The sequence below is a fragment of the Gossypium hirsutum genome, chromosome D06, assembly GCF_007990345.1.
Source record: "Gossypium hirsutum isolate 1008001.06 chromosome D06, Gossypium_hirsutum_v2.1, whole genome shotgun sequence".
Lineage (NCBI taxonomy): Eukaryota > Viridiplantae > Streptophyta > Magnoliopsida > Malvales > Malvaceae > Gossypium > Gossypium hirsutum.
In genome coordinates, this window is record NC_053442.1 from 2487806 (window position 1) to 2514002 (window position 26197).

The 26197-nt window shown below is 30.9% G+C and overlaps 5 protein-coding genes across 6 annotated transcripts; 4 read left to right on the forward strand and 1 right to left on the reverse strand.

Annotated features, from left to right (window-relative positions):
• Window positions 1–1313: 1313 nt before the first annotated feature.
• LOC107938331 (phytosulfokines) lies at window positions 1314–1803 on the reverse strand. The gene is made up of 2 exons (XM_016871442.2): window positions 1634–1803; window positions 1314–1532 (listed from the first exon to the last, which is right to left on the reverse strand). Exons 1-2 carry the CDS (start codon window positions 1733–1735, stop codon window positions 1407–1409), a joined length of 228 nt encoding a protein of 75 aa, XP_016726931.1. The 5' UTR covers window positions 1736–1803; the 3' UTR covers window positions 1314–1406.
• Window positions 1804–6939: 5136 nt separating this feature from the next.
• Window positions 6940–7549, forward strand: LOC107938305 (uncharacterized). The gene has a single exon (XM_016871404.2). The coding sequence runs from the start codon at window positions 7032–7034 to the stop codon at window positions 7383–7385; it is 354 nt and encodes a 117-aa protein (XP_016726893.1). The 5' UTR covers window positions 6940–7031; the 3' UTR covers window positions 7386–7549.
• A 1684-nt stretch (window positions 7550–9233) lies between these two features.
• Window positions 9234–13482, forward strand: LOC107938329 (uncharacterized protein KIAA0930 homolog). Its single transcript, XM_016871440.2, has 12 exons — window positions 9234–9512; window positions 9610–9799; window positions 9884–9952; window positions 10126–10232; window positions 10496–10556; window positions 10903–10962; window positions 11045–11119; window positions 11540–11692; window positions 12048–12102; window positions 12535–12657; window positions 12845–13074; window positions 13167–13482. Exons 1-12 carry the CDS (start codon window positions 9481–9483, stop codon window positions 13188–13190), a joined length of 1179 nt encoding a protein of 392 aa, XP_016726929.1. The 5' UTR covers window positions 9234–9480; the 3' UTR covers window positions 13191–13482.
• Window positions 13483–14202: 720 nt separating this feature from the next.
• LOC107938301 (kinesin-like protein KIN-7N) lies at window positions 14203–19019 on the forward strand. Of its 2 annotated transcripts, none has more exons than XM_016871398.2 (16): window positions 14203–14430; window positions 14527–14616; window positions 14704–14822; window positions 14914–15027; window positions 15604–15685; window positions 15764–15831; window positions 15921–15995; window positions 16084–16226; window positions 16314–16416; window positions 16491–16571; window positions 16741–16809; window positions 16879–16938; window positions 17045–17191; window positions 17307–17570; window positions 17667–17792; window positions 18438–19019. In XM_016871398.2, exons 1-16 carry the CDS (start codon window positions 14283–14285, stop codon window positions 18828–18830), a joined length of 2082 nt encoding a protein of 693 aa, XP_016726887.1. In that variant the 5' UTR covers window positions 14203–14282; the 3' UTR covers window positions 18831–19019. The 2 variants fall into 2 exon arrangements, with proteins under 2 accessions (XP_016726887.1, XP_016726888.1); XM_016871399.2 differs by having other exon boundaries at window positions 14207–14430; window positions 17706–17792.
• A 4938-nt stretch (window positions 19020–23957) lies between these two features.
• LOC107938304 (uncharacterized) lies at window positions 23958–25849 on the forward strand. Its single transcript, XM_016871403.2, has 2 exons — window positions 23958–24658; window positions 25299–25849. The coding sequence occupies exons 1-2, from the start codon at window positions 24202–24204 to the stop codon at window positions 25796–25798; spliced, it is 957 nt and encodes a 318-aa protein (XP_016726892.1). The 5' UTR covers window positions 23958–24201; the 3' UTR covers window positions 25799–25849.
• The last annotated feature ends 348 nt before the right edge of the window (window positions 25850–26197 follow it).

Consider the following 26197-nt stretch of genomic DNA (forward strand, 5'->3'; position numbering starts at 1 on the left):
TAAATGCAGGCTTAAAAGTTTTATTTCGGGACTTTTAATCTTTTAGCAAACTTAGCACTTTAGAATTTTCCCTGCAACTTTCTTTCTACAATCACAACAACCATCGTAGTGCTCACCTTTCTCAGCCTCTTATTGCTTTCATCACCACTCACTGCCACCGCACTTGTTTTCTAGAGTCTGCCCGATCTTCCTCTCTGCCATCTCTCCATGACATTTCATTTTACTAGATTGTAACGTTTTCTCGCCTTATCAAAAGAACCCTTTACACCTATCTTACAAACCCCAGCCTATGAACCGAAGGGATTTATCCATAACCAGTTGGTCTAGTCTACTTTTTCAGTTTGTACTTTTGCTTGTCGATGCAAGCGTCTGTGCATATACATAGAGCTTGCTTTGTCACGAACAATTTAGTTGTTGATGCAGTCACCTTTAAAACATTACATCCGACGGCTGTAGAATCTGAATATGATCGTTGTTGTTAAGTTGATAATGTTGAACCTCGGACTTGTGTGATTGTGACAATAGTCCATATTTATGATTCTGAGAATCATCAGTGCCTATGTACTATGCAGTCCAGATAGTGGGGTAGGTCCTTGTAGGAAATTTACTAGTGGCATTTGCAAGTGCAACCCTACCTGCCATTCATTGATAGAGCTGTGAATCCAATGACATGATCTTTATGTTGAAACTTTTGGTCCCTGAAAAGACCATGTACTTTCATCTCTAGTCCCCCACTCACATCCAATTATAACGTAAAGCTAATTCTTCAACAACTGACACAGTATAAAATTATTAAAAATTTGTACCCTTTAGTTCATATAAAAAAATGGTGGCTGTTTCTTTGCCATTTAAAGATGGTATGTTCATCTCTCTTATGGTTGTTAAACATGCATTTATCACATTATTAAAGGGTGTTGAATTGTCATAGCCATTTTTGACCCTCAAGGTTGGCATGTTGCCAATTATCTGGCATGTGTTGGAACTTGCAAGAAAATTCGTACGTTACATGTGTGAATTGTCTTGCAAAAAGGTCATAATTTTTTTTATGTTAATTCCATTGTTGTTTAGTCACAGCTTTTTGACCAATATTAAGCGTAACCAATTTTCTTTGTCTTCATCTCCATTTAAGAGAATCTTCATTGGCAACTTGGCTTATGTGTTATTCCTTTTCACTCTTCTTTTTCCCAATTGAATGATTTTTCAAACATTTTCTAAGTTTGCATCTACAAAGAAATGGATCATCTGGGGTTCACATGCATGAAAAAAAGAAGAAAAAGAAAGAACAAAACCATATATACAATCATATGCCAACATTAATGGAAATATATGTGATTTTATTTATGGCTTTTGATGCTACGATTGAACCAATATTTTACTGTCTTTTTTTCTTCCATAACAATTCAACTTCATGGCTTGTGATTCTGGGTATAAATATAGTCCACATGAGCAGCAAGGGTTCTTCTCATCAAGCACTCCTCTTTGCCAATTCCTTCACAGTTCTCATCAGCATCAACTTTCTCTGCCTCAACTCCCTGCATGAACCAAAAACCAATATTAATACACACATATGTATAGGTAACCTTGTAAAAGAGATCTACAAAGAAATCTGAGGATTATATTAGGTGAGACATACCTCATGTTGGGTTAAGGACAAAGTTGGCTCAGGCCTAGCAGCATAGCTTAGCATGAAATTAAAAAGAAGGGCAGCTATGAAAAGTGAACAAAGCTTAGACATCTTTTTTTCTCTTGTTTTCTTGGTTTGAAGAGAGAATTTTGAGAGGTGATATGATTGAAGGTGAAACAAAAATGGATGAATTTATAGAGGAAATAGAAGAGAAAGAAAGATACTATGTGAGTAGGTGGGGGTTGAATTTGGGTGGACTTACAGATAATTTCATGTCAATCCAATATCAACCAGTTAATTTCAGACATGTGTACGGGTGAAGTTTTAATTACTTTGTATACTTGACTTCAGCAGATATATAAATATGATATCATATCAAATGGAAATGGAAAAAAGAAATTGTGATTTGATTGCTTTGTAAAATCTCAGTGTGAAGATTTTTGCAATTTTTATGCTTTGTACTCGATGCATGAAACTCACTAATGGCATTTAATGTGAGATGTAGTAATCCAGGTGTTTCCCATTTTGACTGTTCCATGTTTGTCAGGTGATTTAGAGGTTACATGTATCACAACTTTTAAGGATGTTGTATCAAATGGGCCACAGGCCAATAACATCTTATTTAAGCTCTTGATGTTATGAAAAGTACTGTAGAAGTGGATTTCATAACAACAATAGCAGTAACAAATAAAGTTTTTATGGTTGAAAGGATGATGTGTGATATACATATGGAAGAACAATCATTTCATCCTCAAGCTTTACTTCTACACTCGATTATGGATCAGGTCATCTATCCAAACTAATAGGAAGTTTTAGACAAAAATATAGGCTTGAAAAATAAGTTTAGACAAAAAAATAAAGCTTGTTTTTTCTAATGAGTCAGGTCTCGAGTAGGATTTTCTCTCAACCCAACCCGAATCAATTGTTTTGTTGTCATTTCGCTATTATATTGCTACTATTTTGTTATTATTGTTTGAATATTGTATAACTCCTGTTTTATTATTAATTTTGCTACTATTTTATAGGCATTTGCTTGCTAAGTTGCAATTATTAGTGTTATTTAAGTATAAAGACCCTTTTTAATGTATTTTCAATTTGTTGGAAAATATTAATTTTAATATTTTTAGTGTATTTGATGTATTATACTTTTTAAATTTAATTTTATATAAAAAAAATTAAAAAAAATTAATACAGATAGGCCAGGTTGAACTCGGATTTAACATTTTTAATATGAATTGAAATTTGGTAAAATTTTAAGTCCATTTTTCGAGCTAAAACCAACTCATGATCACTAGGTTTATCTACTTCTTAAGGGAAGTACTAAAAATTGGAGAAGTAACTTTAGTTTACTACAAGTCTAAAGATCAACTAGCAGATCTATTTACAAACCACTTCTAGTTAGCAAGTTCATGTTAGGTTTTTATGTCTTTTTACGTATGGTAATTTTATCAAATTTGGTGGTCAAACTGATTATTCATGGAAATGCACAAATGTCGATCGTTATTTCTATGCTAAAATGCCTTCAATAGTTTTACCTGTAAAGCAAATGGTTAAGAAAATATTAGGTCATAGATTACCTAAGATTTCCCTAATATTAAATTGTATTATAAGGAATATTTGTAATATATAAAACAATTTATATTATTAGATAATCTAAATAGTTTGTAGTTCATGTAATCTTATTGAGTAAATGACTACAGTTAAAACTATCATTATATATGTCGCCTATAAGCCCAAATAGGGAGATAGCTTATTTTGACTATTGAAGTTGAACTGACTTCCAAGATAAAGACATAGATATGGTTGTTTGAATTAACAATGCCTTGGACCTTTACAGATTAATTTACTACGTAAATGAATGACTATATGTATTGAAAACCTATTTATCTCAAAATAGTAAACTAAAAATTGATACGTTGACTATATGACTTATGCAATATATAGCTTCACTCATAGTAATGGAATCATATCTCGATAAAAAGTAATGGTATCCTTTATATGGTATTATATGGTTTATGAAAATAGAATATGGGACCACATGCCATTTGTTTGTGACAAATGATTTAATCATTATCGCTATAAGTTATGACTATTTTTATTATAGTAGATACAATGGTGACCATGAAAATGGAACATGACCATGGGAGCTCAATACTCAGCTCGAGCTCAATTAAACATAGATTTTTAAGCTTGAGATACAATCGAGTTACTCGAGGTCAACTAAGCTCGTACAAATTCAAATTCGAACTCGGCTTGATAATTAAACTTAAGAATAATAATATATATTAAGGGCAATAATATAATTTAATAATATAAAATATTTAACAATATATTAAAAATTAAAATCTCGATAAGGTTCACGAGCCATTTGAGTCGAGTATTACTAAGCTCGAATTCAATTCGATGGATAGCTCTAACTCAACTCGATAATTACCAAATCTAAAACAATTCTTTTTCAAATCGAACTCGAATAATTTATGAGCATCAATATTTCATTTACATCCTAATTTCAAATCTTAATTTACAGAAAATTTAGGATTCAAATCCTGAAGAACCCCTACTCCCACCAATTTCTTACAAATTTCCGAAGGATCCCTTCTTGGCAATTAATGCTAGGTAGTTTGAATGGTGAGCAATCCAAACAAACGACGACCATTCAAGTCTATATCCTGCAACATTCCTACAATCTTTCGATTCACACACATAAACATACACATAACACGACTACTGTATCTTACATATCAAGTTTAGGATGCCATCAAAAAATAATTAAAATAATAATATAAAACATAACACGAGTTAAATAATTAAAATATATGTCTCTTTTTATTAAATTGGTATCACGTGTTAACCGAATACCAACTCAATTGAAAAATAATTAATTATAATTATAAATACATTTTTATCTTTTTACATAATCGAAATCTAAAATATATATATTTTAAAATGACCAAATTTAATAGGATTTGAACTTAAAACATATTAATTTTTAGCAATTTAATCCCATAACTTAATATATATGAAAATTATTTAATACATCGTCAATAATTTTTTTAAACTCTAAAAGCGGATTAAAAGTTTAACAAATATATTATAAAAAATAATAAAAATATAAAAATTAATTATATAAATGAAAATGACACTTATCGCACCATCAATCCATTAATAAAATTTAAAATTTATTAATTACTATAATACATCGAATAATTACCATATATATAGATATCAACTTCTAGTTATCTAATCATGCATGGAGAAGAAAGCACTTTCCACTGTTCCACATGATAAATTTTGTCCAAAGCTTGAGTTGTTGCTCAATTAATTTTGTGATATTACATAACAACTACCACTATTACAATTCTTTCCCTATTTAGTGTTACATTCCCATATTAATTTCACTAACCAGAAATTAATTCCCCAAATGTAAAATTCAATTAACCTCTCCCTTTCTCGTCTCCATAAATAAGTTTAGGGCTGTTAACTATTTGATAGAAATAATAAAGATAGGGCTACAAACAAAGTGGGGGTAAACAATGATTAGACTCCTCACCTCACCTATGGGTCTCATCATTGTCCTGTATTTCTTCTTTATTATGGTAGGCTTCATAAGGATTCAGATGACGAAAATACATAATTTCACCAAATTGCATTATCCTAACATTTTCTCTCTCATCCCTCTTTTAAATTCTCATACAAGAGGATTGAATTGAAATTATTCATTTTTTAGGGACCAAGGCCCCTTGTAATACTTTTTCTTTAATGAAATTAGCGTTTTATAATTAAGAAAATAAGAATTCAAATGATCAATCTTCAATTCAAGATGTGATTTACGTTCAGCTCATTTATTAAGTTTTGACCTTACTCCTGTACATAGACTATATTACTCTCCCAACTAAGACTTGGCCCTTAAAATTTTAGTATTGAACACGTAAGTTGCTCACAACAAGCAAGTTAAGAGCTTTTTATCCCATGCTATTGGTAAAACAAGCCTTCCATTAAATAAGTGTATCTCGACTTGTTAATTCTTCCATTAACGCGAACTTCAAACTCCTTGAAAATAGATTGAGTACCTCTTCAATAAAGAAATAAATATTAAAGATCTTCTGGGAATAAAGATCTCTTTTTAATTAAGGAAGTTTGATAACGTTGAAAGTCTTCAATCAGTCCTTGCTTCATTGATTTTTTTCACTTTTCAATCTGATAAATTGATGTTAAAAATCCTCAAATATATGCATTAAAAAAGTTCAAAGCTTTTTGATCAAAGTTGTCGGCACATATATGAGAAGTTACACTATAGTCTAGATGCATAATTGGCACTAACAAAATAAATAAATAGGAATAATATATTTTTTAATTAAATTTAGAGTCGAATCGAATCAAACCTCTAAGTAAGAAGTAAAAACTCTCTCAACATAGTTTTCTTTATCTATAAGTCTTAAATTCGAAATCATTTTTAAGAGGTATCAAATTTTACACCTCTCGACAGAGAAAGAGTTTATAGATTGATTCTGCCTATAACTTAAAAATAATAGTAAATAGAATATTAAAAAAACTTAAAATTGGGTGAGAAAAAGCAAATATAGGAATTGCCATTGCTATATAAAGGAATGAAGTTATGTGAAAGAAAAGAAGAATAAGAAGGAGGAATTAACATTTTAGGGGCCTTTATTTACATTTATTTATTTGAATAGAGTTGTTATGGGTAGGGTCCGGTATTTTCTTTTTCGTTTTCTAGTTTCAACTTGCTAGTTGCTACTTTCCTATTTGAATATATACGGTTATTATTATATCTATAGCCAAGTTTTTTAATTTCACAAGTAGAGTTCAATAAATGTTACGTGTCTATTTTATTTTTAAATATTCGTTAAGGACACATAACAACATCTCACCCCTGTTTGGGAATTTTTTTAACTTCACTACCGGTAAACCAAATAAATTTTCATATATATGCATATACTTATATTAAAATTTAGTGTAAATTATAAGAATAGTTCCCTACTATGCATTTGGTTCTATTTCGGTCATTCAACTAATAATATTTTTCGATTTAGTCATTAAACTTTTCGAAATTAAATATTTTAGCTACTTCCCATTAGTTGCTATTAACTTAATAATAAAAGTGTAACGTGAACTTTTTTTCTATTGATTTATTAATAAATTTAGGTCTCTAATATTTACACACCTCGATCTCTTGTCAACTACCATATACATCACCTCTTCATTAAAAAAAATAATAGGGCATAAGTAGGAATTAACTTTATTATAGTAATAATTAAACAAACAACCATAATTATAACTTTAAAAGGGACACCCAAGCCCTCAACTTTAATCCCATAATCACTCCTCTTCTTTTTTTCTTAGGCAACTTCAAGGCTTTTGATCATAAATTATTTTACCAACTAAATTCATGGTCATGGCAGCCACTTCCTCTACTACCACTAACTGCTCACATTTCTTCAATCTCCGATCAAACGACGACGAACCCAAGCTGGTCCGTCCGTCACCCACCGCTCACGGCTCACCAGCTGCTTCTGGGTCTGGGTGTGGAAAGCTCGACGGTGTTATCATGTGGTTCGTCAATGGCGTGGCGACTGTATTCTTTGCATCGTTAGAACGGTGTTCTTGCGTCCGTATAACCACGGCGGATGACGGCCAGGAAGCGAATGACGTGCCGTTGATTCACGGTGACGGGAACGTCAGGCTTGACGCCGGAACCACGAGGAGGAGAACTGCAGGGAAAGGACCGTTTCTTCAAGACTAAGGGGTTTTAAGAAATATATTTCGTTTGTTACTTAATTTGGTAAGCTAAATATGATGATGGAGTTCTCTTTGAATGTTTTAGTGGGATTATATTGTTGTTTGGAAGTATATTTTTACTTTTGTTCTTTATGATTATGAAATTGAAAAATAAATTAGTTTTTCTTATTTAAAATTTGGTACCGTTAAAAATTGATATAACTGTTAGAATAATCCTACAATAACACGTAGTATATTACATATACCTTATATTAAGGTATCAAGATCAATTTTTAATAGTAAAAATTGATGAAATTTTTTAATAAAAAAATCAGTTTTCCTTTTGATATAATGTATAAGGATTATTTTGTCCATTTTTTAGTAGAGATAAGAAAATGCAATCCAACCCCTAGTAGAGGAACCTCTCTCTCTATATATTTTGGTTAAAATATACCTCTTACCATATTAAAATTCTATTGAGCTTGTGTGACCCTCAATCGTGTCACCAACTCAATAAATTTATCAAAAACCGTCCCTCATTTTTAATAAGTAATAGATATTATTTTTAGGGTAATTTTATATTTTTATATAAAATCTAAAAAATATTTGCACATGGTATTTAAACCTAAAACATTATAATTTTTAATCATTTAACTTTTGACATTTCAACTAAAACTATTTTATGTTATCATATCATTTTTATTAAAATTTGTTGCCTATATTTTTTTTACTCACATCGTAAACGTTACAAAATATAGTTCAATTTAAAAATTTTAATCTAATCATTGACATAATATTTTTTTCATCAAAATGTGCTTATTATATGATAATCATTATCGAGTTTATAACGATAAAGCCACGAGCATATTAATAGTAAATGACAAAACATACATACAATATTAATGATTAGATTAAAATTTATAAATCGAAAAATAAGATTTAATATATGTATGTCGATTAAAAATTATATAATTGTTTTTGAAGTTATAATTGATCAATACAATAAGTCTAATCAATATCAATCATTATAAGTATTAAATTAAATGATTTAACTCAATCGAAGTAACAAATTTAATTTAGCTAACAAATCCACACAATTTTCATAAAATGGAACTCGAATTTTGGCGCTCAACATCCCAATGTTGATAATATGATCGGACTATATCAGCTCTTTTTGACATAATACCTAAAACTATTCATAACCCCTCCCCAACTTATAAATAAGAAGATAATGCACTTCAATGCACTTAAACCTATGTCCTCCTACATTAGCGACAATGTTCATAGCAATTGAGTTAAGACTCAATCAACTAATAATATGATTATTTAATTGTTATTTTAGATGTATTATTTTTTAATTTTCTTTTAAAAAAATATTCAATGATAAAGTGTTTTAAGTTTTTTTTAAAAAATAAACACCTTGCCATGCGATTCAATTATGTTGAAATCGAATTGGATCGGTCGATCAAACTAGGAATTAAGCGATGTTCCATTTCAATGTAAGATAAAAATTCACTTAACCCTTGAAGTAAAAAAAAAAACGCAATTGACTTTTTCACAAAAGTATAGATATGATGATGATTAATATGTTTACATTGGTATTAATAAATTTAATTAAATAATAAAAAGATAAAAAAATCTAAAATTATGTATGTTTAATTGATTTTCCAAAAAAGAAAGTATAGATATGACAAAAAAAAATATTAACTTTTTTTAAAAAATAATTTATTTTTAAGAAATCATTTTTAGTAAAATAAACGTATCCTAAATCAAATCTAAAATGAGAGTTAAAACTATAAAATTTTCGAATACCAAAATATCCAATCCAAAATTAAATAAAACGACACCCTTTTTACCGTTTTTAAACTATCTTTGGTTTAAACAAAAGAAAAAGTCGTCTCTCTCTCTCTCTCTCTCACACACACACACATCAGCACGCAGAAGGGAAGTTACTGCCACGGTGCAGCATCAGGATCCGCCACCGTTTTGAACTACCTTAAAATCGTCGCCTTAAATCCCCCAATCCGTCGCCGAAAAAATTCTTCAGTAAAGGACAACTTGATTTGACGGTACGTTAAAGTGAAAAAAAATTCAAAAAAAGGGGAAAAAGTTTTTAAGCGATGCTCCAAATTGGAGAAGAAACCCCTTCGAGGTAAAAGACATTGAAATTAGGGTTTAATTCTTCATTTTATTTCTTCAATGATTTCGAATTTTAATAACAATGTTTCTAATTTTATGTTTTCCGGTAGGTTTGAGTTACTGAGCGTGGTTAGAAAACACTCGAATTTATTAGGGAAAACGACGGTGGATGAGGAAGATGCTACCGACGTTGAAATGGACGGTAAATTTTGGCATGATGTCTTCGATTTGTATTTCGTTAGGGGTAAGGAATCGAGAGGTCGACAAGATGATGATCTCATATTTTTCGTTCGGAAATGGGTATCGAATCTTGATCACTTTATTTTTTTAAATTAACTATTTTTTGGAATATTAAGCTAATTGTTTCTATTTATGATGTTATAGAAGGGGCATGGTTTTAACGAAAGTGAGGAAAGTGTTGCTCCTTACTTTGTACGCAGGTGGGCACCTGAGGTAAAAGAAAGTCAAAAACCAACTTGAATCTGAATTTAAGTTTTCTTGTTTAAGTTGATTCCATTTCAATTCATTAGCTTTCATAGCTTTTTGGTATAATGCTGTAGGTGCCAATTCTGGGTTACCTTTATTACAACTTAGTATAATTTGTCTTTACTTTTTTTTTGAAACAGTTAGATAAGTTAGTTGGCGACAGTTTATCGGTTGTGGATTGGCGGCGCTCATTTTACTTGAATATGATTGCCCATACTTCGTACTCTGTAACAGTGGCGATTTGCAGGCAATTTCTTCACTTCAATGTGTTGTGTCTTATCTATACAATGTGATACATATTTTAGTTATTTTGCCGTATATGTTGTTCCAATCATAATGGTGGATACTTTCCTAAAGTTTAAATGATATATTCCGTTTCTTATTACTCTTAAAAATGTCTCTTTGTTTCCTCCTTTCACCCTGGTGAACTAACTTTTCCTGTCTTTGAATTTGAATTTTGAAGTTTAGTGGTTAAACTTGAACTATGAGTTAACTTTCCCCTTTTTCCAGTCACAATGTCCTTAGAAATCATCAAGTGGGGCAAGATACACCATTATCTGCTATCTACAAGGTAATTCCTGCTTTATTGTAGCTAATGATGTCAGTAACCTTTTGGATGATATTTATATCTCTAACTTTTTGGAACTGTTCTTTTGTACTTAATATCTGCCATCATGGAGGAAAAGAAAAAGAAAAACTGACCAAATTTGTTGAGAAATGTAGGAATAAACATGTAACTATTGCTTCTAACATGCTATGTAACTATAGCCTGCAAATTTTTGCAATTTGAATCCTAGAACTTGAATTATTTTTTATGTTAAATCAAATCCTGTTACGTGAAAGGATTGCTTAATGTCCTTGCCAACATTGGATGCTGCATTATCTGATTGTGAATTTTGCATTCTGCTGTCCTGCAGGTTGTGAAGACTGTTTATGCATCTCCCAGTCGAGTAAATTTTCATTTGGACTCAAAAAAGGCAAGCCTTTCTACTTCCAGGAAATCATGGTGACATTGAGATTTTCTTCAATTCTTTGGCATGCTCACTTGCTTGGATACAGGAAGTAGAGACAACACCTGCCTATCCGGACATCTGTTTTGCAATAGATGATTTTGACTTTACTTTTGATGCAGTGGTAAATGCTTTCACTTTCTTTATAAAGTTACCAATTATATTGTTGCATAAATGCACATGTTATTTATCCTTTTATTTTTTCTCAAATTAATTTATTTAAGATGAAAATTTTAATTAAGTAATTTTTGCAAAAGTGCAAGTTTCTAGTGGTATATGGTTTTCAATTTGGCTGGTATTACTGACTTCCTCTTGCAACCCATTTTAAAAGCATAAGCTAATGGGGAAGTTAGAACTTGCTATTTTTGAAGATGTTTAAGTACCAAAGTCACTTCTTTGTTTGTACATTTGCATCCTTTCTCGGTTATACTGTTGTGCTGTTCTTTGTTAATAATGAGATTGCTGGATTTTATGGAAAGTAAAAATGTTTTGGTTAATTGTAGGACCTCCAATATTGATCACTGACATTTTTCTTCTCATGCAGGTCTTGACAGAAACAGATCATTGCTATTGTGTTCTTCTTAATGCGCTTGATGGGGCAGCTTTTCCTAGTGAAAAGGATACAAATGATAGCAGTTCCAGTAACAAAGTACCATTGAGAGTAGATACTAATTCTATGAAGACGAAAAATAGTAAGGTTTGGGTCCTTTCTTAGCTTTGTGATAATTTATGTGTATTGATTCCCTGATCAACCAGAGTCTTCACTTCTGAAGGAGGTACTTACAAACAACTGCTTGGTTTTTGATGTTAACATAAATGATGGAAGTGGTATATAATTGTTTTTCCTGACATTTGTTACATTTTAATGATGCCAACTTGGAATATTTTATCATCATGAACTAGTTTTGTATATGTAAGTTTTAAATAACATAATGTTAGCATCAAATGGGCTGATGCCATTGATTCTGTGAAAAGCTGCTTAGGAGTAGTATGCATGCAACCGTACTTTGAAGATCAGTTTGCTGATGACATGCTGCTAATTGTTATTGCAGCTCACACTTTTTTCTGGATTTGTCAGCTATCAAATGGTCCGGGATGCATATGATGGTACACTACCTGGAATCAATCTTTCCAAGAATTGCCTTCTGTTTTTGTTCTTTCAGAATTTTGCAAAAACCTAGCTCATGATCTGATAAATATGTTCTGCTTGTGTTAATGTGAATGTGAGAAATTGATTGATATGTTAAACATATTCTGTTTTACTATAGTTTTACAACGGGTTGACACCCTTGTTGGTGCCTTTTAATCAACATATTTTTCATTTATCAAAAATAATCATGGTCTGTGGAAAAACATGCACATTTAGTCTTTAAACTTGCAGTTGATTTCATGTCGAGTAAGCCTGGTCTAGATTAAAGGGAGCAAAACATGTAGACTTGTTAACTTATGTTCTAAACAGCTTAGCTTTTAGTTTATTCTTAATGTCTTCTTCATGCTTATTTAGTTCTCATCTCATATCATTCCGTCTTTTTTTCTCAGCTGGGAGTTCTGGATTCGGAAGTCTTCTATCAATGGGTCATTCCTCTGGCAAAAAAGACAGGCTTTACATGAAAGGTCCTGGAGGACGTGGGGAAGTTGAAGTGGCTGTTTCTGGTGTCGTAGGTCAGTAAGAAATTCATCTTAGAAACTATCCTCTAAAATTAAGTTGCTTCTTTGTTTCTTATTTCTCAATGCTTATGTAGATTATTAAAACTGTAAAAGCCCAAATTTCCAGTGTTGAATTCATTACTCATTTGAATGATGCATGCAAGTAACCCTTCATACACTGAATCTATCTTTTCTCTATCAGACCAAAGCAAGGAAGATTCAGGTCCTTTTTCACCCATTATATCAAAAAAGGGTTTCGGACTTGGCTCCATTGTTCGTAAAGCAGCTTCTGTTGCATCTGTAGCAGCAAAGAACGCTTATGCAGCGGCTTCTGCCACTTCATCTTCTGATGAAGAAATGATACCTCTCAAATGTTGCTTAATGTCTATAACATTGCCTTGGGAACACATTGCTTATGATCTTTTGTTCAAGGTAAAGATCAAATTTTATAAATTGCATTTGCTGCCATACTGATTTCTCTGCACACCAATGAACACTTCTAGCTTCCATTTCGATTCTTACAGGGAAGTCCTCCGGTGAACTTGTAGATTTCCTGTATTTCTTGTTGCCGAAATCCACAGAACTTAAGAGTAGAAGCTACCTGCCTAAGGAGAAGTGCAATTGCAGGTAAATGTCCAAAATGTTTCCACCATCCAGAGCATGAAAGGAGATTATCTTTTATCTCTGTATACATTGGTGCTGGGTTTTTGAGTGTTTTAAGGGTGTATGATGAAATAGTGTACATTATTTATTGTAAAACCTAGACTGTTCTTTGTGATGCTTTCATTGTATCAGATTCTTTTAACATTCTTAGTGAATGCCAAGGTTTCACTCCTTCCATTTGCATGGGCATTGCTTCTTTGCATATTTATGTATGGGTCTAATTCTGGGTTTAGTCTCTTTATTATACTGAACTTTGTGATTTAATCCTTTTTATTCTCTCATAATTTGGTCTTGTTAACATTTCTTTTTTCCATTTAAGTGATGGAATAGATTTTTCCTTAACAGCCTAAAGCATTTAGTTTATATGTAAATTATTTTGAATTTACTAATGATATTATTATAAAAGTAAAGAATCGAATTATGTAAAATCAAAGGGATTAAGTTTTAAATTTCAACACAGTAGAGGGATTAAACTCAGAATTAGACCATATATAAAGGGAGTTAATAGAGCTTGTAATGTGATGATAAATGATCTTGGTTAAAATGAAATTTTGGTTCACCTTTGGGGCTATATAATTAAAAAATACGTAATTAATTTGAATATAATTAAAAAATGACGTAATTAATTTGAATTTAGTAAAATAATTTTAACAGGATTAAATTTCTACCTAAAACTAAAAATAATAGATTAAATTATAAATTTAAATTTAGTAAAATAAATAAATAAAGGGCTGAACCTGGTTAAAAACATAGGCCCAAAACTTCTGGGCCAAGAAATACCATTAATTTTGGATCCAAATCCACCAGTCAAAGACTGACGTAAACGGTCGAAAAACTTCCATTAGGGGCTTCCCATCCCAATGAACCCAAATCAATTCAAATTTAATTCTCCTTTTAAACAAAGCATAAAGTCCCGCCTCTTTCTCTCTGCAACCCCAACGTTCTAAAACACGAACAAAAGAAAAAAAAAAAAAGCAATGGCCGAGAAGATCTGTGTAGCTGTGAGAGTACGACCTTCGATCTCTGAAGAATCTCCTTCTGGAACTTTCTGGAAAATCGAAGATAATCGTATCTCTCTTCACAAGCTTCATGGCACTCCCATTTCTGGCCTCTCTTACGCTTTCGGTAAATCTCAGTTCTTCCCCTCTCAATCCTCCCCTTTTATTTTTTTCCCATCCTTTTTAACACTAATTCTTTTGTTTTTTGTTTGTTTGTTTGTAGATCATGTATTCGATGAAAGTTGTTCAAATTCAAAGGTTTATGAGCTTCTTACCAAGGATGTTATTCATGCCGCTGTCGATGGCTTTAACGGTTCGTCTTTTTTTTTCCCCTTTTTCTTTTCAGCCCTAATTTTGATGATATGTTCAAAATTTTGATCGATTAGTAAAATGTTTATAGGGACTGCATTTGCGTATGGACAAACGAGTAGTGGTAAGACCTTTACTATGAATGGTTCATTGAACGATCCAGGAATTATTCATCGAGCTGTTAATGATGTGTTTCAGAAAATACAGATGGTAATTTAAATCAATTAGTTTCTTTTTTTTTAAATTGGGGTTTTGATATTTCAAAATTGAAGCTTTGAATGGTGTTGAATTACATTCTCAGATTTCTGATCGGGAGTTTCTCATCCGAGTTTCTTACATGGAAATTTATAATGAAGAAATTAACGACCTTTTCGCTGTAGAGAATCAGAAATTGCCGATTCATGAGAGTTTGGAGGTCAGCCATTGATTAAACTCGTTAAAGTTTCAATTGTTTATGGTTAAAACCTGCGATTAGTCCCTGTACTTTGCCAAAATTGTGGATTTAATTTGTTAGTTTTAGTTATTGTAGTTTTCGAATTAATCAATTTTAGTCATCGCCAAATGATAACGGTTAAGTTCATTAAGTCAAGTTCTGCTATTCCTAAAATTTGATGCAGCAAACATATTATCATATATGTAATCATGTTAGCTTGTTATTTCATATATTACTCACTAAAAATCTAGTTAAGGGATTAACTACCGTAATTTGCTTCAGAATTGAAATTTCTAAATTTGAAAAATACAGAGATTTAGAATGATCCAGTTGGAAGATATGGATTAACTCTACAAGTATATGTATTGTACAGGACTAGTAATTGAATCTAACCAAAAGGATTTAGCTACTGTGTCAGTATTAAAATTTAAATTTTCAAAAAGTAAAGGGATTAAAATTGATCAAGTTAAAGTACAGGGACTAATGGCAGAATTTAGGCATTGTTTATACATAAACCATAAAGTAACTGTTGTTTCTTGTTTTTGTTTTTTTTTTCAGCGAGGGATATTCGTTGCGGGTCTCAGAGAAGAAATTGTGAACAATGCTGAACAAGTGATAAAGCTCCTAGAGTCAGGAGAAGGTCCTTTAGATTGCTTGCTTTTTTTACCCTTAGTTTTATATGACTGTATTTTTTTGGTAATAGTTACTTTTCCCACAGTTAATAGGCATTTTGGTGAGACAAATATGAATGCAAGAAGTAGTAGGTCTCATACAATATTCAGAATGGTATGTTCTTTTAAAATATTGCTGAACATGAATATTACTCTTATTTATTAGTTGAATGAATATGTGTTATGTTTCTTTTACATGACTAGGTGATAGAAAGCAAGGGAATTGATACAGGCTCCAGTGATTATTCAAGCAGCGATGCCATACGCGTGTCAGTTTTGGTTTGCATCTCATCATACTTCAAAAGCCATTTTTCTTTTATCCAATCTCTACTTTGTCTTGCTAATGTTTCTTTCATTTCTTTGGTAGAATTTGGTAGATTTGGCTGGTTCTGAGCGAATTGCTAAAACTGGAGCTGGTGGAGTACGTTTGAAGGAAGGAAAGTATATTAACAAGAGCTTAATGGTTCTTGGTAATGTAATTAACAAACTTAGTAACGGTGCAAAACAAAGGTATAGTTCTTATCATCTGTGAAGTAACTTCGTTTGTGTAGGATAGAATAACCATGTTCTAACCATATGGCTTGTTGACAAATACAGGGCACATATTCCTTATCGTGATAGTAAATTAACCCGCATACTCCAAACTGCTCTAGGTGGAAATGCAAAAACTTCAATTATATGTACTGTAGCACCAGAAGAGGTAGCCTTCCTTTTAGTGTGTGCCTATGGCGTGTTCACAGAGCATTTGGTTTAATTGTGATATCATATGTTTAGGTTCACATTGAGGAAACTAAGGGAACTCTCCAGTTTGCTAGCAGAGCTAAGCGCATTACTAATTGTGCTCAAGTGAATGAGGTTTGTCCAACTTTCTTTTATTGGACCACATTACTGTCTAATTTATGGATCTCCAGCTCTAGTCTATTATATGAAAAAACAAGAATACTATTCCACTTTGCTTCTCATCATTTTTGTTTGATTTGGGATGAATTTGACATAAAACTAATCACGGTGAACCTGTTTGTAGATATTGACAGATGCAGCCTTACTGAAAAGGCAACAGTTAGAGATAGAGGACCTGCGCAGGAAGCTTCAGGTGAGGCTCAGGTCACATATACTATTAATAGTCTTAAAAAGCTATCTAACATTGTTTAACTTTGTTCAGGGGTCTCGTTCTGAAGTACTGGAACAAGAGATATTAAAGCTGAGGAACGACATGCTTAAGGTTCATTAAATTTTTTTATTGTTCAACCTGCATTAGCTTCTTGTGCCACAAATTATTAGCATATACATATAATATATTTTTTGTCTACTTATATTCCAATTTGCAGTATGAACTAGAACGTGAGAAACTTGAGATGGAACTGGAAGAGGAAAGAAGATCACACAAGGAGCGTGAACAGCATATTAGAGACCAACAGCTGAAGATAAAAAATCTAAGTAGTCTAGTTTCAGATGGTAATAGAAGTTCTAGTCAGGTACACTCTTGTCTGTTTGTGGTTCCTACAAGATCAAACACCTTATCTGTGTATCCTCTAGCAACATTACTTGGAAACCAAGGCAATTTAACGAATTTGGTTTTGGTGAGGGCAGGATTCCATGAAAGAAAGCCCGAAAGACGAATGCAACGACTTTAAAACCCCTTGTTTTAAAGAGACTAGCAACAACGCCTTCGTTGCCAAGCGATCAAATTATTCAGAGTTACCGGATTTCAGTCCTCTTCCAGATTCTTTTAGCAATGTAGCTGATGAAGACACTTGGTTCAAAATGAATAAAGGCTACATTGCAGACCTTGATTCACTCCAAACGACTCCCGCAAGAAAAGTTCAATCATTTCCACCCCAAGATATAACTCCTGTGTGTTGACATTCCAAGTCATTTTTTTCTTCTTGCAATTTTGGTTTTCTATTAATACCTTTTAATGTGATAAATGGTATTTGGTCATAAGAACAGCTGCATAAATTTAACTTACTTTATGAGTTGCATTGTCAGGATTGCTCAAATGATAACTACAAACTAGAACTCCAAAATCTCAAGACACAGCTAGAACTTGTCATCAAAGAGAAAGATGAACTCCAGGTCAGTATGTAGCTTACATTCCAATTATTTTTCTTGATTAACCGTCAATCTTTCAAATGCATTAATTGGCGTTTCAAATGCATTAACTGCATGAAGTTATTATTTCAGAAAGAATATTGTTTTCATTTTTCAAATGCCGACTCTTATTGATTGGTAGGTGGCATTGGATATTTCTGCACGACGAACCTCTTTGCTAAAACATAATTTTGTGCAAAACCCGAAAATCTCGCCTGATCAACCCGAACCCAAATCTAACCTGACCCGATTTGATCGCAAGTCACTAATCCAAACCCAAATTAACCTGAATCTAATTTAACTCAAACTGATATTAGCCCCAAATCCAAAAAGTATCAGTCCAGAAACGATCGAACAAGTAAACCAAAATGATTTGAAGTGACTGAAACTCAAAATGACTTGGACTGAAATAATTTGTAACTGAACTTGACCCAAATTCAAAATCATTCCAACCTAAAATGACTAAAATTTTAAAACTTGAAATAATCCATCTAGATTGATTGACCCAAAACCTAAAATGATTGGTTTACATTCCAGGTCTCACCGTAGCGAATCTGACATTTTTTTACTGCTTAATTTTCTTGATGGTACTTTTCTATGTTCTAACAGTTTCAAGCTTGATATTCGCAGAGAAAACATGAAGAAGAAGTACAAATAAACAGGAGATTAATGGGAGAAATATCTGAACTTAAACAAGAACTAGATCTCAGCAACAACTCTCTAGAGTCCTCAGCACAAAGATACGGCAACTTGGAAAGAGAATTTCAAAAGTTGAAAGACGAACGAGATTCATTGCTGCAAACAGTCTCCGAATCATCGAAGAACATAACGTTCCTAACCGATCAAAAGGAAAACATTTTGAAGGACTTGAACTGTGAAGTACAAAGAAGGAAAGATCTGGAAGCAGAGATTAAACAATTCAGCGTTGCTTTTGCTTCACGGCAGAGATCACTGGCGTCGATTCACGGTGAGTTTAAATCTAAAATTGAGAAACTGAGAGCTGAAAAGCTAGTACGGTATTAAGATAAATAAATTGATTTCATTTATCTCCTTGGGTATTGGCATGAGTCCTTGCCATTCTTCTTTCAATTTATTCAAACTGTCTCTCTTTTAATTTACAACTTGTTTAAACCTTAACGATGTTGGTATTATTGGAGATACTGTAGTTAGTTGTCACCACAACATGTGTTTTATATATTTCTACCTTTGGAATTAATTTCTTTTTATTTTCATGAATTTAGTATTCCCGGATTTAAAAATTTTACAATGATTATTTTTACTGTTAAAAAATTATTCTCTAAATTAATTGGTAACATTTTAAAATTAAAAAATATATATATTCAGTTGCTAACCATATAACATCGAAAATTCTATCTTACCATGTTTAAATAATTTTTTTTTTGTTGAAATAATAATTTTTTTAGTGAATATAAAACAAAGAGTTCACAAAGATTTAAACTAAAACACCTAAAGGAGGTTGTTCAAAATTGCAATCTATTTTTGCAAGAAAACCCACAATTTTATTTTCTTCCTTTGGGCACATGTTAGATATGCCATTTTACTGTTCCTTCCAACAGTTGATGTATATACCCTATCGAATCTCTGCTTCAACAGAAGTGAAAGCCCTCAAAGTCACTCCATAGTTTGGCCTCCAATACTGAATATGTTCCCAGAAATTTTTTGAATCCTAAAATCCAATATTAATTAAGTTAAGAATTTGGTATGATTAACATTTTTTTTATGGAAAGAAAGAAGAAGAGTAATTAAACTAATGCCTTGTTGATTGGGTCAATAAGATTGTGATGGAAGGAGACAAGGCCCATGTCCCATCCCATCGATGATATATGGTTTTTTCCACATCACCATGGCTATTGGACACCCACTTGTTATTATGTTCCTATATGCATTTGTTAAATAAGAGGGATAAAAAATAATTTTTTACTATGTTTTTAATTGCGTCTTTAAATTTGATTTATGTTAAAATATGATGATTTGACATATTCATATTTTATTAATTTAATAAATATATTTTTTAATTTTGGTATTTAAATTTAGTAATTAATCTACTTTAATAATTGAATTTAAATTTCGTATATTTTTTATGACATAACAACACTTTAGAGTGCCACATCATCACTTAAAAATTAAAAAAATTATATAAAATTTAAAAATCTAACAACCTCATAATGCAAGTCTTCAGATCCCAAATTTAGGGAATAAAATGAAAAAAAAAAAAAGCTGTCAAGTTCAACTATAAAAGTGGACCAAAAATATAAATAGCAAAATAAACATAATTACTAAATTCAAGGATCAAAAATGAAATTAACGCAATATATGTGTGGTGTCAGATGCAACAAAATACAATCACAAAATTAGAACAATCAATCACGGGTGGGGAGATCAAATTCTGACCAAATTATGATGTACAATCATTAGATACATCCCATTTTACAATTTGTTTAAACTGTATATATATAAGTTTAGCGCAGATTGGTTATTACTTCAATTGGTATGGGTATTGCTGTCAATGCAAGAGGACGTGAGTTTGATTGAGTACGTTAAAGTGCATTATCTTCCTATTTATAGGTTGTGGCGGGGCTAGATAGATTTTAAAAAAATATAATTAGTATTTGTAATGAAATTGTTAAAAAAATAATTATTAAAAAAAGAGATTAATGAGATATTTTAACCCATTTAAAAAGTGAAATTATGATTATTTAAAATAATTGGCTTTTCAGTAATATTTTTTTTAAAAGAAAATACAGCTCAACCTAGATTTTTTTTTTAAATTGAAAAATAATTTTTTAAGGGTATTAATGATTTAAACTAAGATATAATCATAAATGAGAAAATATTTATTACACGGTTAGTGAAGTTTTTAAAATTCGTCGAGAGATTGATAAATGTTCAATAGACATAATAAAATATTAAAAAAACATTTACTAAATTTTTAAAATTATTTGCGGAATAAAAGAAAAAGTAACCCATCAAATATTATATATATTATATTACAATGTTGAAGATGATAATGTAGATAGTTTAAAATGAGAAAATTTAACACTCTAAATCAATGCATTTAATACACTTTTATTAATTTAATTTTAAATAAAAATAAAATCATGTTTAATATTTATTTAAAAGAAAACATGTTTGTCACGTGCATTGTGAAAACTATTTTTTATTTTGATACACTTTTTTAAAGATAATTGAATACACTTTTACTAATTTTATTTTAAATAAAATTAAAATCATGTTTAATATTTACTTTAAAAAATATGTTTAAAACAATTTTTTTTTTACAATTTAAAATAATTCTACTTAATACGGTTTACAAAACTGCTTTTTTTATGAAATTCAAAAAGGTAAAAAATATATTAATTAAAATAATTGAAATAGTTTTTTTTTTAATTTTTTCCAATTTAATTTTGAGTTAAAATTTTCTCCACAATTTTTTATTTCTATTTCTGTATTTTATAAAATTATTGATAATTAGTTTTATGTATCAAACATTTATTTTTAGTTGATAAATTGAATTTATTTGCAATTATATTTGTTGTCAATTTTCCTTTAATTATATTTAAATACAAATATTTTAAATCATTATATATTAAGCTTTGTTTATTTTTATTGGAAAAAAAATCAGTATTATTAATTATAGAAAGATCAAATTTGAACTCAATCTCGCTTTTTTAAAAAAAGATGGGCTTCGTTCTTATTGAAATAATTTGAACTCAAAATGATTCGAATTTGACCCAATTCCAGAAACATAAACCTCAAATTTAAATGACCCGAAATTAAAACGATACTAACTAAACTTAGTTGAAAATTTTAAAATTCGAATCCACCTAATTCAAATTGATGTAATCGAAAACCAACCCTACTCACCTAATTGAAATATCTATGGAATGGGTTTCAATATTTTTTTCCCAATTAGCTCTATTCTATTATTTTATCATATCAATCCATCCAACAAAAGTTCAAAATCTGAAAAACCCCAATCCCTAGAATCATAACACAACAATACAAACAAAGAGTAAAAAAAAGGGTTAAATTGCTATCCAAGTAATTCCATAACAGTATAAATAACATAGATTCTCCTTTCCAGAAACCCTGAATCCATATTTTCTGATAAACCAAATCCCCAAGTAAAAGATGCTCCCACTTTTTTGGGTAAATTATTTCCAAGGTAACTAAACTATTTGTAGGTTTATGTTTTAGTCATTCAATTTCAAAAAATTACAAAATAGTCATCGAACTATTGAAAAGTTTTCATTTAAGTGTAATGACCATTTTGTAACTTTTTAAAGTTGAGTGACCTCGGATGTAATTTACTCTTCTTCTTTTTTTTACTTTATAAACAGAAATCATGTCATTACTGGGGCCTCCCTCAAATCATTTCATAAAAAAACAACGAAAAGAATGAAAATGAAAGTCATTATGTTCTCAAATGAATATTGTAAATGCTATGAACAATGAACCATATTACATGGACTGTTTGACTGCATGTACTTGGCTAAAATTATTGTGGAGGTACTTGTATTTAAAGTTAAATTTTATTCCTGTCCTCTCTATTAAATAAATAAATAAATTAATTCATGTGCGTTAGTTTGAAGAGCAACCTAATTCTTCTATTAAAAACTCCATTCGTTCTTATCATTAAATGATAACGTGACTGATAGAGGAACTAAGGGGCAAAATGAAAGCCATTAAGCTAACAAATGCAGATTGTTAATGTTATAAATAATGGACTTGAATGCATTTTGCTCCCTCTGCTAAAAAAATGAGCACATTAATCCCTATATGTTAAATAAAAAAGCAAAGTGATTATTTCATTAAAAAATTCATCCATTTCTACCATTAAATTATGACGTGGTTGACAGAACAACCAGGGGACAAAATGAAAGCCATGAAGCTTACAAACAATGAACCATATGATGTGGACCGCCTGAATGCATGCATTTGGGTAAAAGTGTCATGGAGGTCTTTGTATTAAGAGTTAAATTGCATTTGGCTCACTTTGCTCAAAGATTAAGTAAATTAGTCCTTACGCATTAAATCAAAAAACAAAAGGTTTCTTTCATAAAAAAATTTCATCCGTTTCTACCATAAAATCATGTGTGGCCGATAGGACAACCAAGGGGAAAATGAAAGAAATGCTGACTGTAATGTCACGAACAATGAGACCTTATGTTATGGAATATGGACTGCCTGAATGCATACCCTTGAGTTAATAGGAAATGGAGGTCCATACATAGGAATATATATATATATATATATGATGTGAGACTAGTTTTATAAGTAAAAACAAATAGAGTACAGAGCCAATTTCAGACCAGGTTCTAGCATTCAACTTGCCTTTGGCTAAGTCAAAAAGAAACAAAGTCCTTATGGGACCAAATTAAATACCAAAAACAAAAAAATTATTCTGAGAGGGATTAAAAAGAGACAAAAAGGCAAAATGAAACAAAAACAAAACCCTTTGAATAGAAGGCTTATATTCCCTATATATTACTCCAACTCGAGTGTAAGTGTAAGATACGAATTATGTATTAATTTAAGATAATATAATTTTTTACCCTTAAATTTGATGATTAAATTCATTTTAGTATTTATATTTTTTCTAATTCACTTCATTGCTTGAACTTAATAATTGGGTTCATTTTGATCTTTAAACTTGAAAAATATAAAAGTTTGATGATGTGACGCTCTCATATCGTACTATATCATTACTTGAAAATTAAAAAAGTAATATAAATTTTCAAGTGATGATGTGGTATAATCTCAAAGTCTTGCATTGAGTGTTTATAATCGGACTGATTGTTAAATCGGTTAAACCACCGGTTCCTGATTCAATCGGTTCAACCGTTAAATCAACAATAATAAATAAATTCATAAAAATCTAAAAAACTAAAAATAAAATATTATTAAACCTATTCAAGAGTCAATTGTTGTCCCAAATTTCAATTTTTACTAATTTTAATCAATTTTCAATACAATCGGTTCAATTCATTTGTTCGTATTGTTATATCAATCAGTTCTCAATCCAATTGATTCAACTAACTAATCCGATCTTATTCCTATAGTACTAGTCATATCATCAAAATTTAAAATCCAAGTTTAAATATTAAAATGATTGTAATTATCATATACAATATCCATGTGTGTGACACGAGCGTGAGAAAAATAAGCTATATAACCTTTCTCTCTCTCTTTCTTTCACTTTCATGGCCTTAAATACCCCATTCTTCCATCTGCTCTCTGTTATTTTACATTCCCAAACTGATAGATATCCATGTTTTCCCCCATTTAATGCCTAAGGTCTTGCATATGCAACACCTTATCTTCATTTTGTTACACTTTTTTTCGAGTTTTTTCAATCATCTTTTCAGCTCACATGGCCTCAAGGACCATACCATCCAAGCCTGCAAGACAACTGGGTGAACTCCTTGAAGAACAACAAGAGCCTTTTATCTTAGAAGTTTACCTTTCAGAAAAAGGGTGTGGTGCCAAGAACTTAACTCCCATCCATGGTGGTTCAACCAAAAACAAGACCAAAAAGGGTATCCCAAAACACATCCCCAAGGTACTTAAACTTATACCATGTAACAAATTCTTTACAAGCAAAGGGTTAAGAAGAACCAATAATCCCAATGATGAAGATGGAAAGACAGATACATTTTCTTGCTCAGCACTGTGTAATTCAAGCTCAGATAGTGACATAGATGAAGAAGAAGCATCATCATCATCAATGTCTTCAAAAATGGCAGAAAAAGCTGTTGTAGATACAAACATGGAAGATACTAAGCAACACAGTCCACAATCAGTATTAGAAGCTATGTCTACTTCCACAGGTTCATCACTTGGACACCCAATTTTGATCTGATTTTAAATTAAGGGTTAAATTATTATTTAGTCTGAATTTGGCAACTTGGTCTAAACTATTTTTTGTCCAAGTAAGACCCTAAACTTAGGCAATTGCTCTCACATCAAATTTGATCTGGACAATTTTTCTCATATTGGAGTCTGAATTTTTTTTATCCAAGTTGGTCCTTGAACTTGACAACTATTCCATATTAGGGCTTAATCTATTTTTTGTCCAAGTTAGTCCCTAAACAATTATTCTCATATTAAAGCTTAAACTAGACAACTATTCCCATATACCTTAGGGCTTGAACTTGACAATTGTTCCAATATTAAGGTTTGAACTAAGCAACTATTCCTACATTAAGACTTAATTTTTTTTTCTAAGTTGGCCTCTGAATTTGGCAATTGTTCCCGTGTTCCATATGAAGGTTTGAAGTTGGCAGTTATTTCCAAGTTAGGGCTTGAACTATTTTTTTCAAGTTCAGCCTTGTTGGACATAATTGTCAAGATTTGGGACTAATTTAGACAAAAAAAAAATTAAAGCTCCAATGTGGGAAAAGTTACCAAGTTCAGGTCCTAAATTCAATTACTACAAATACTAACCCTAATGGTTTAAATTAAAAACAGGTTCCAATACAATGCAGAAAAGCTTCATTTTGCCCAAATTAATAACAGAGGAATCAATATTATCGGCTACACTATGGAATTTGCTTCTACAAACAACAGATTCAGAACAGTCAAGTGGTTCATCACCATTTTCAATGTCAAAAAGGGTATTACAGCAAACAAAGCAGCTACTGTTAGACTGTGTAAGAGAGCTTGTGGATCATAACAACGGGTGTATGAAAGAAGGGAAAGGGAAAAGGTATTTAGGGTCAGAAGAGATTGGGAATGTTATATGTGAGAAAATAAAAGGATGGGGAAAACAACGTGGAGATAAAACAAACATACAAGAGATGTTGGAATTGGATGTAATTGAAACAAAGCAAGAATGGGAGGGGTTTGAGATTGAATCATATAAAAAGGAGATGGGGATATGTATTGGAAATGCCATTGTTGAAGAGCTTATAAGTGATGTTGTTATGGATATGATTGATGGATTGACTTTGTTAGATAACATAACATGAATGTAATTTTGGTTTTGCTTTGCTTCTAATTTCCAATTACTATTTTGATTTTATGTGCTTCTTTTAATCTTCTTTCCTCTCTTTAGATTTATTGCATAATGATAGAAATTAATGAATATAATATTATAAGAGTTAATTGCATCAAACATCTTTAAACTATTGATATTATATTAATCAAGTCTTATTTTTATTAAAATCGTTAATTTAACTATTATCTCGTACATCGGGTCTTATACAACAAAAATTAAAATGAAAATTTTATTAAAAAATGAATGTTGTAAAATTCTTAATCTTGAGGTTTTTGAAGCTTTTATAGATGTTTTATAATCCATTCTCTCTTTTTTCGGTTCTAATTTATTTGTAGTTTTTACTTTTAAAATTATACTGCAATATCTTATT

Coding starts and splice junctions, on each gene's coding strand:
- LOC107938331 (XM_016871442.2), bottom strand. CDS start 1,735: ATGTCTAAGCTTTGTTCACTTTTCATAGCTGCCCTTCTTTTTAATTTC. Junction 1,533..1,633: donor TGTCCTTAACCCAACATGAG/GTATGTCTCACC, acceptor TGGTTCATGCAG/GGAGTTGAGGCAGAGAAAGT.
- LOC107938305 (XM_016871404.2), top strand. CDS start 7,032: ATGGTCATGGCAGCCACTTCCTCTACTACCACTAACTGCTCACATTTC.
- LOC107938329 (XM_016871440.2), top strand. CDS start 9,481: ATGCTCCAAATTGGAGAAGAAACCCCTTCGAG. Junction 10,233..10,495: donor GTAACAGTGGCGATTTGCAG/GCAATTTCTTCA, acceptor CCCTTTTTCCAG/TCACAATGTCCTTAGAAATC. Junction 12,103..12,534: donor GGTCCGGGATGCATATGATG/GTACACTACCTG, acceptor TTTTTTTCTCAG/CTGGGAGTTCTGGATTCGGA.
- LOC107938301 (XM_016871398.2), top strand. CDS start 14,283: ATGGCCGAGAAGATCTGTGTAGCTGTGAGAGTACGACCTTCGATCTCT. Junction 15,686..15,763: donor GCTCCTAGAGTCAGGAGAAG/GTCCTTTAGATT, acceptor CTTTTCCCACAG/TTAATAGGCATTTTGGTGAG. Junction 16,572..16,740: donor ATTGTGCTCAAGTGAATGAG/GTTTGTCCAACT, acceptor ACCTGTTTGTAG/ATATTGACAGATGCAGCCTT.
- LOC107938304 (XM_016871403.2), top strand. CDS start 24,202: ATGGCCTCAAGGACCATACCATCCAAGCCTGCAAGACAACTGGGTGAA. Junction 24,659..25,298: donor AGCTATGTCTACTTCCACAG/GTTCATCACTTG, acceptor AATTAAAAACAG/GTTCCAATACAATGCAGAAA.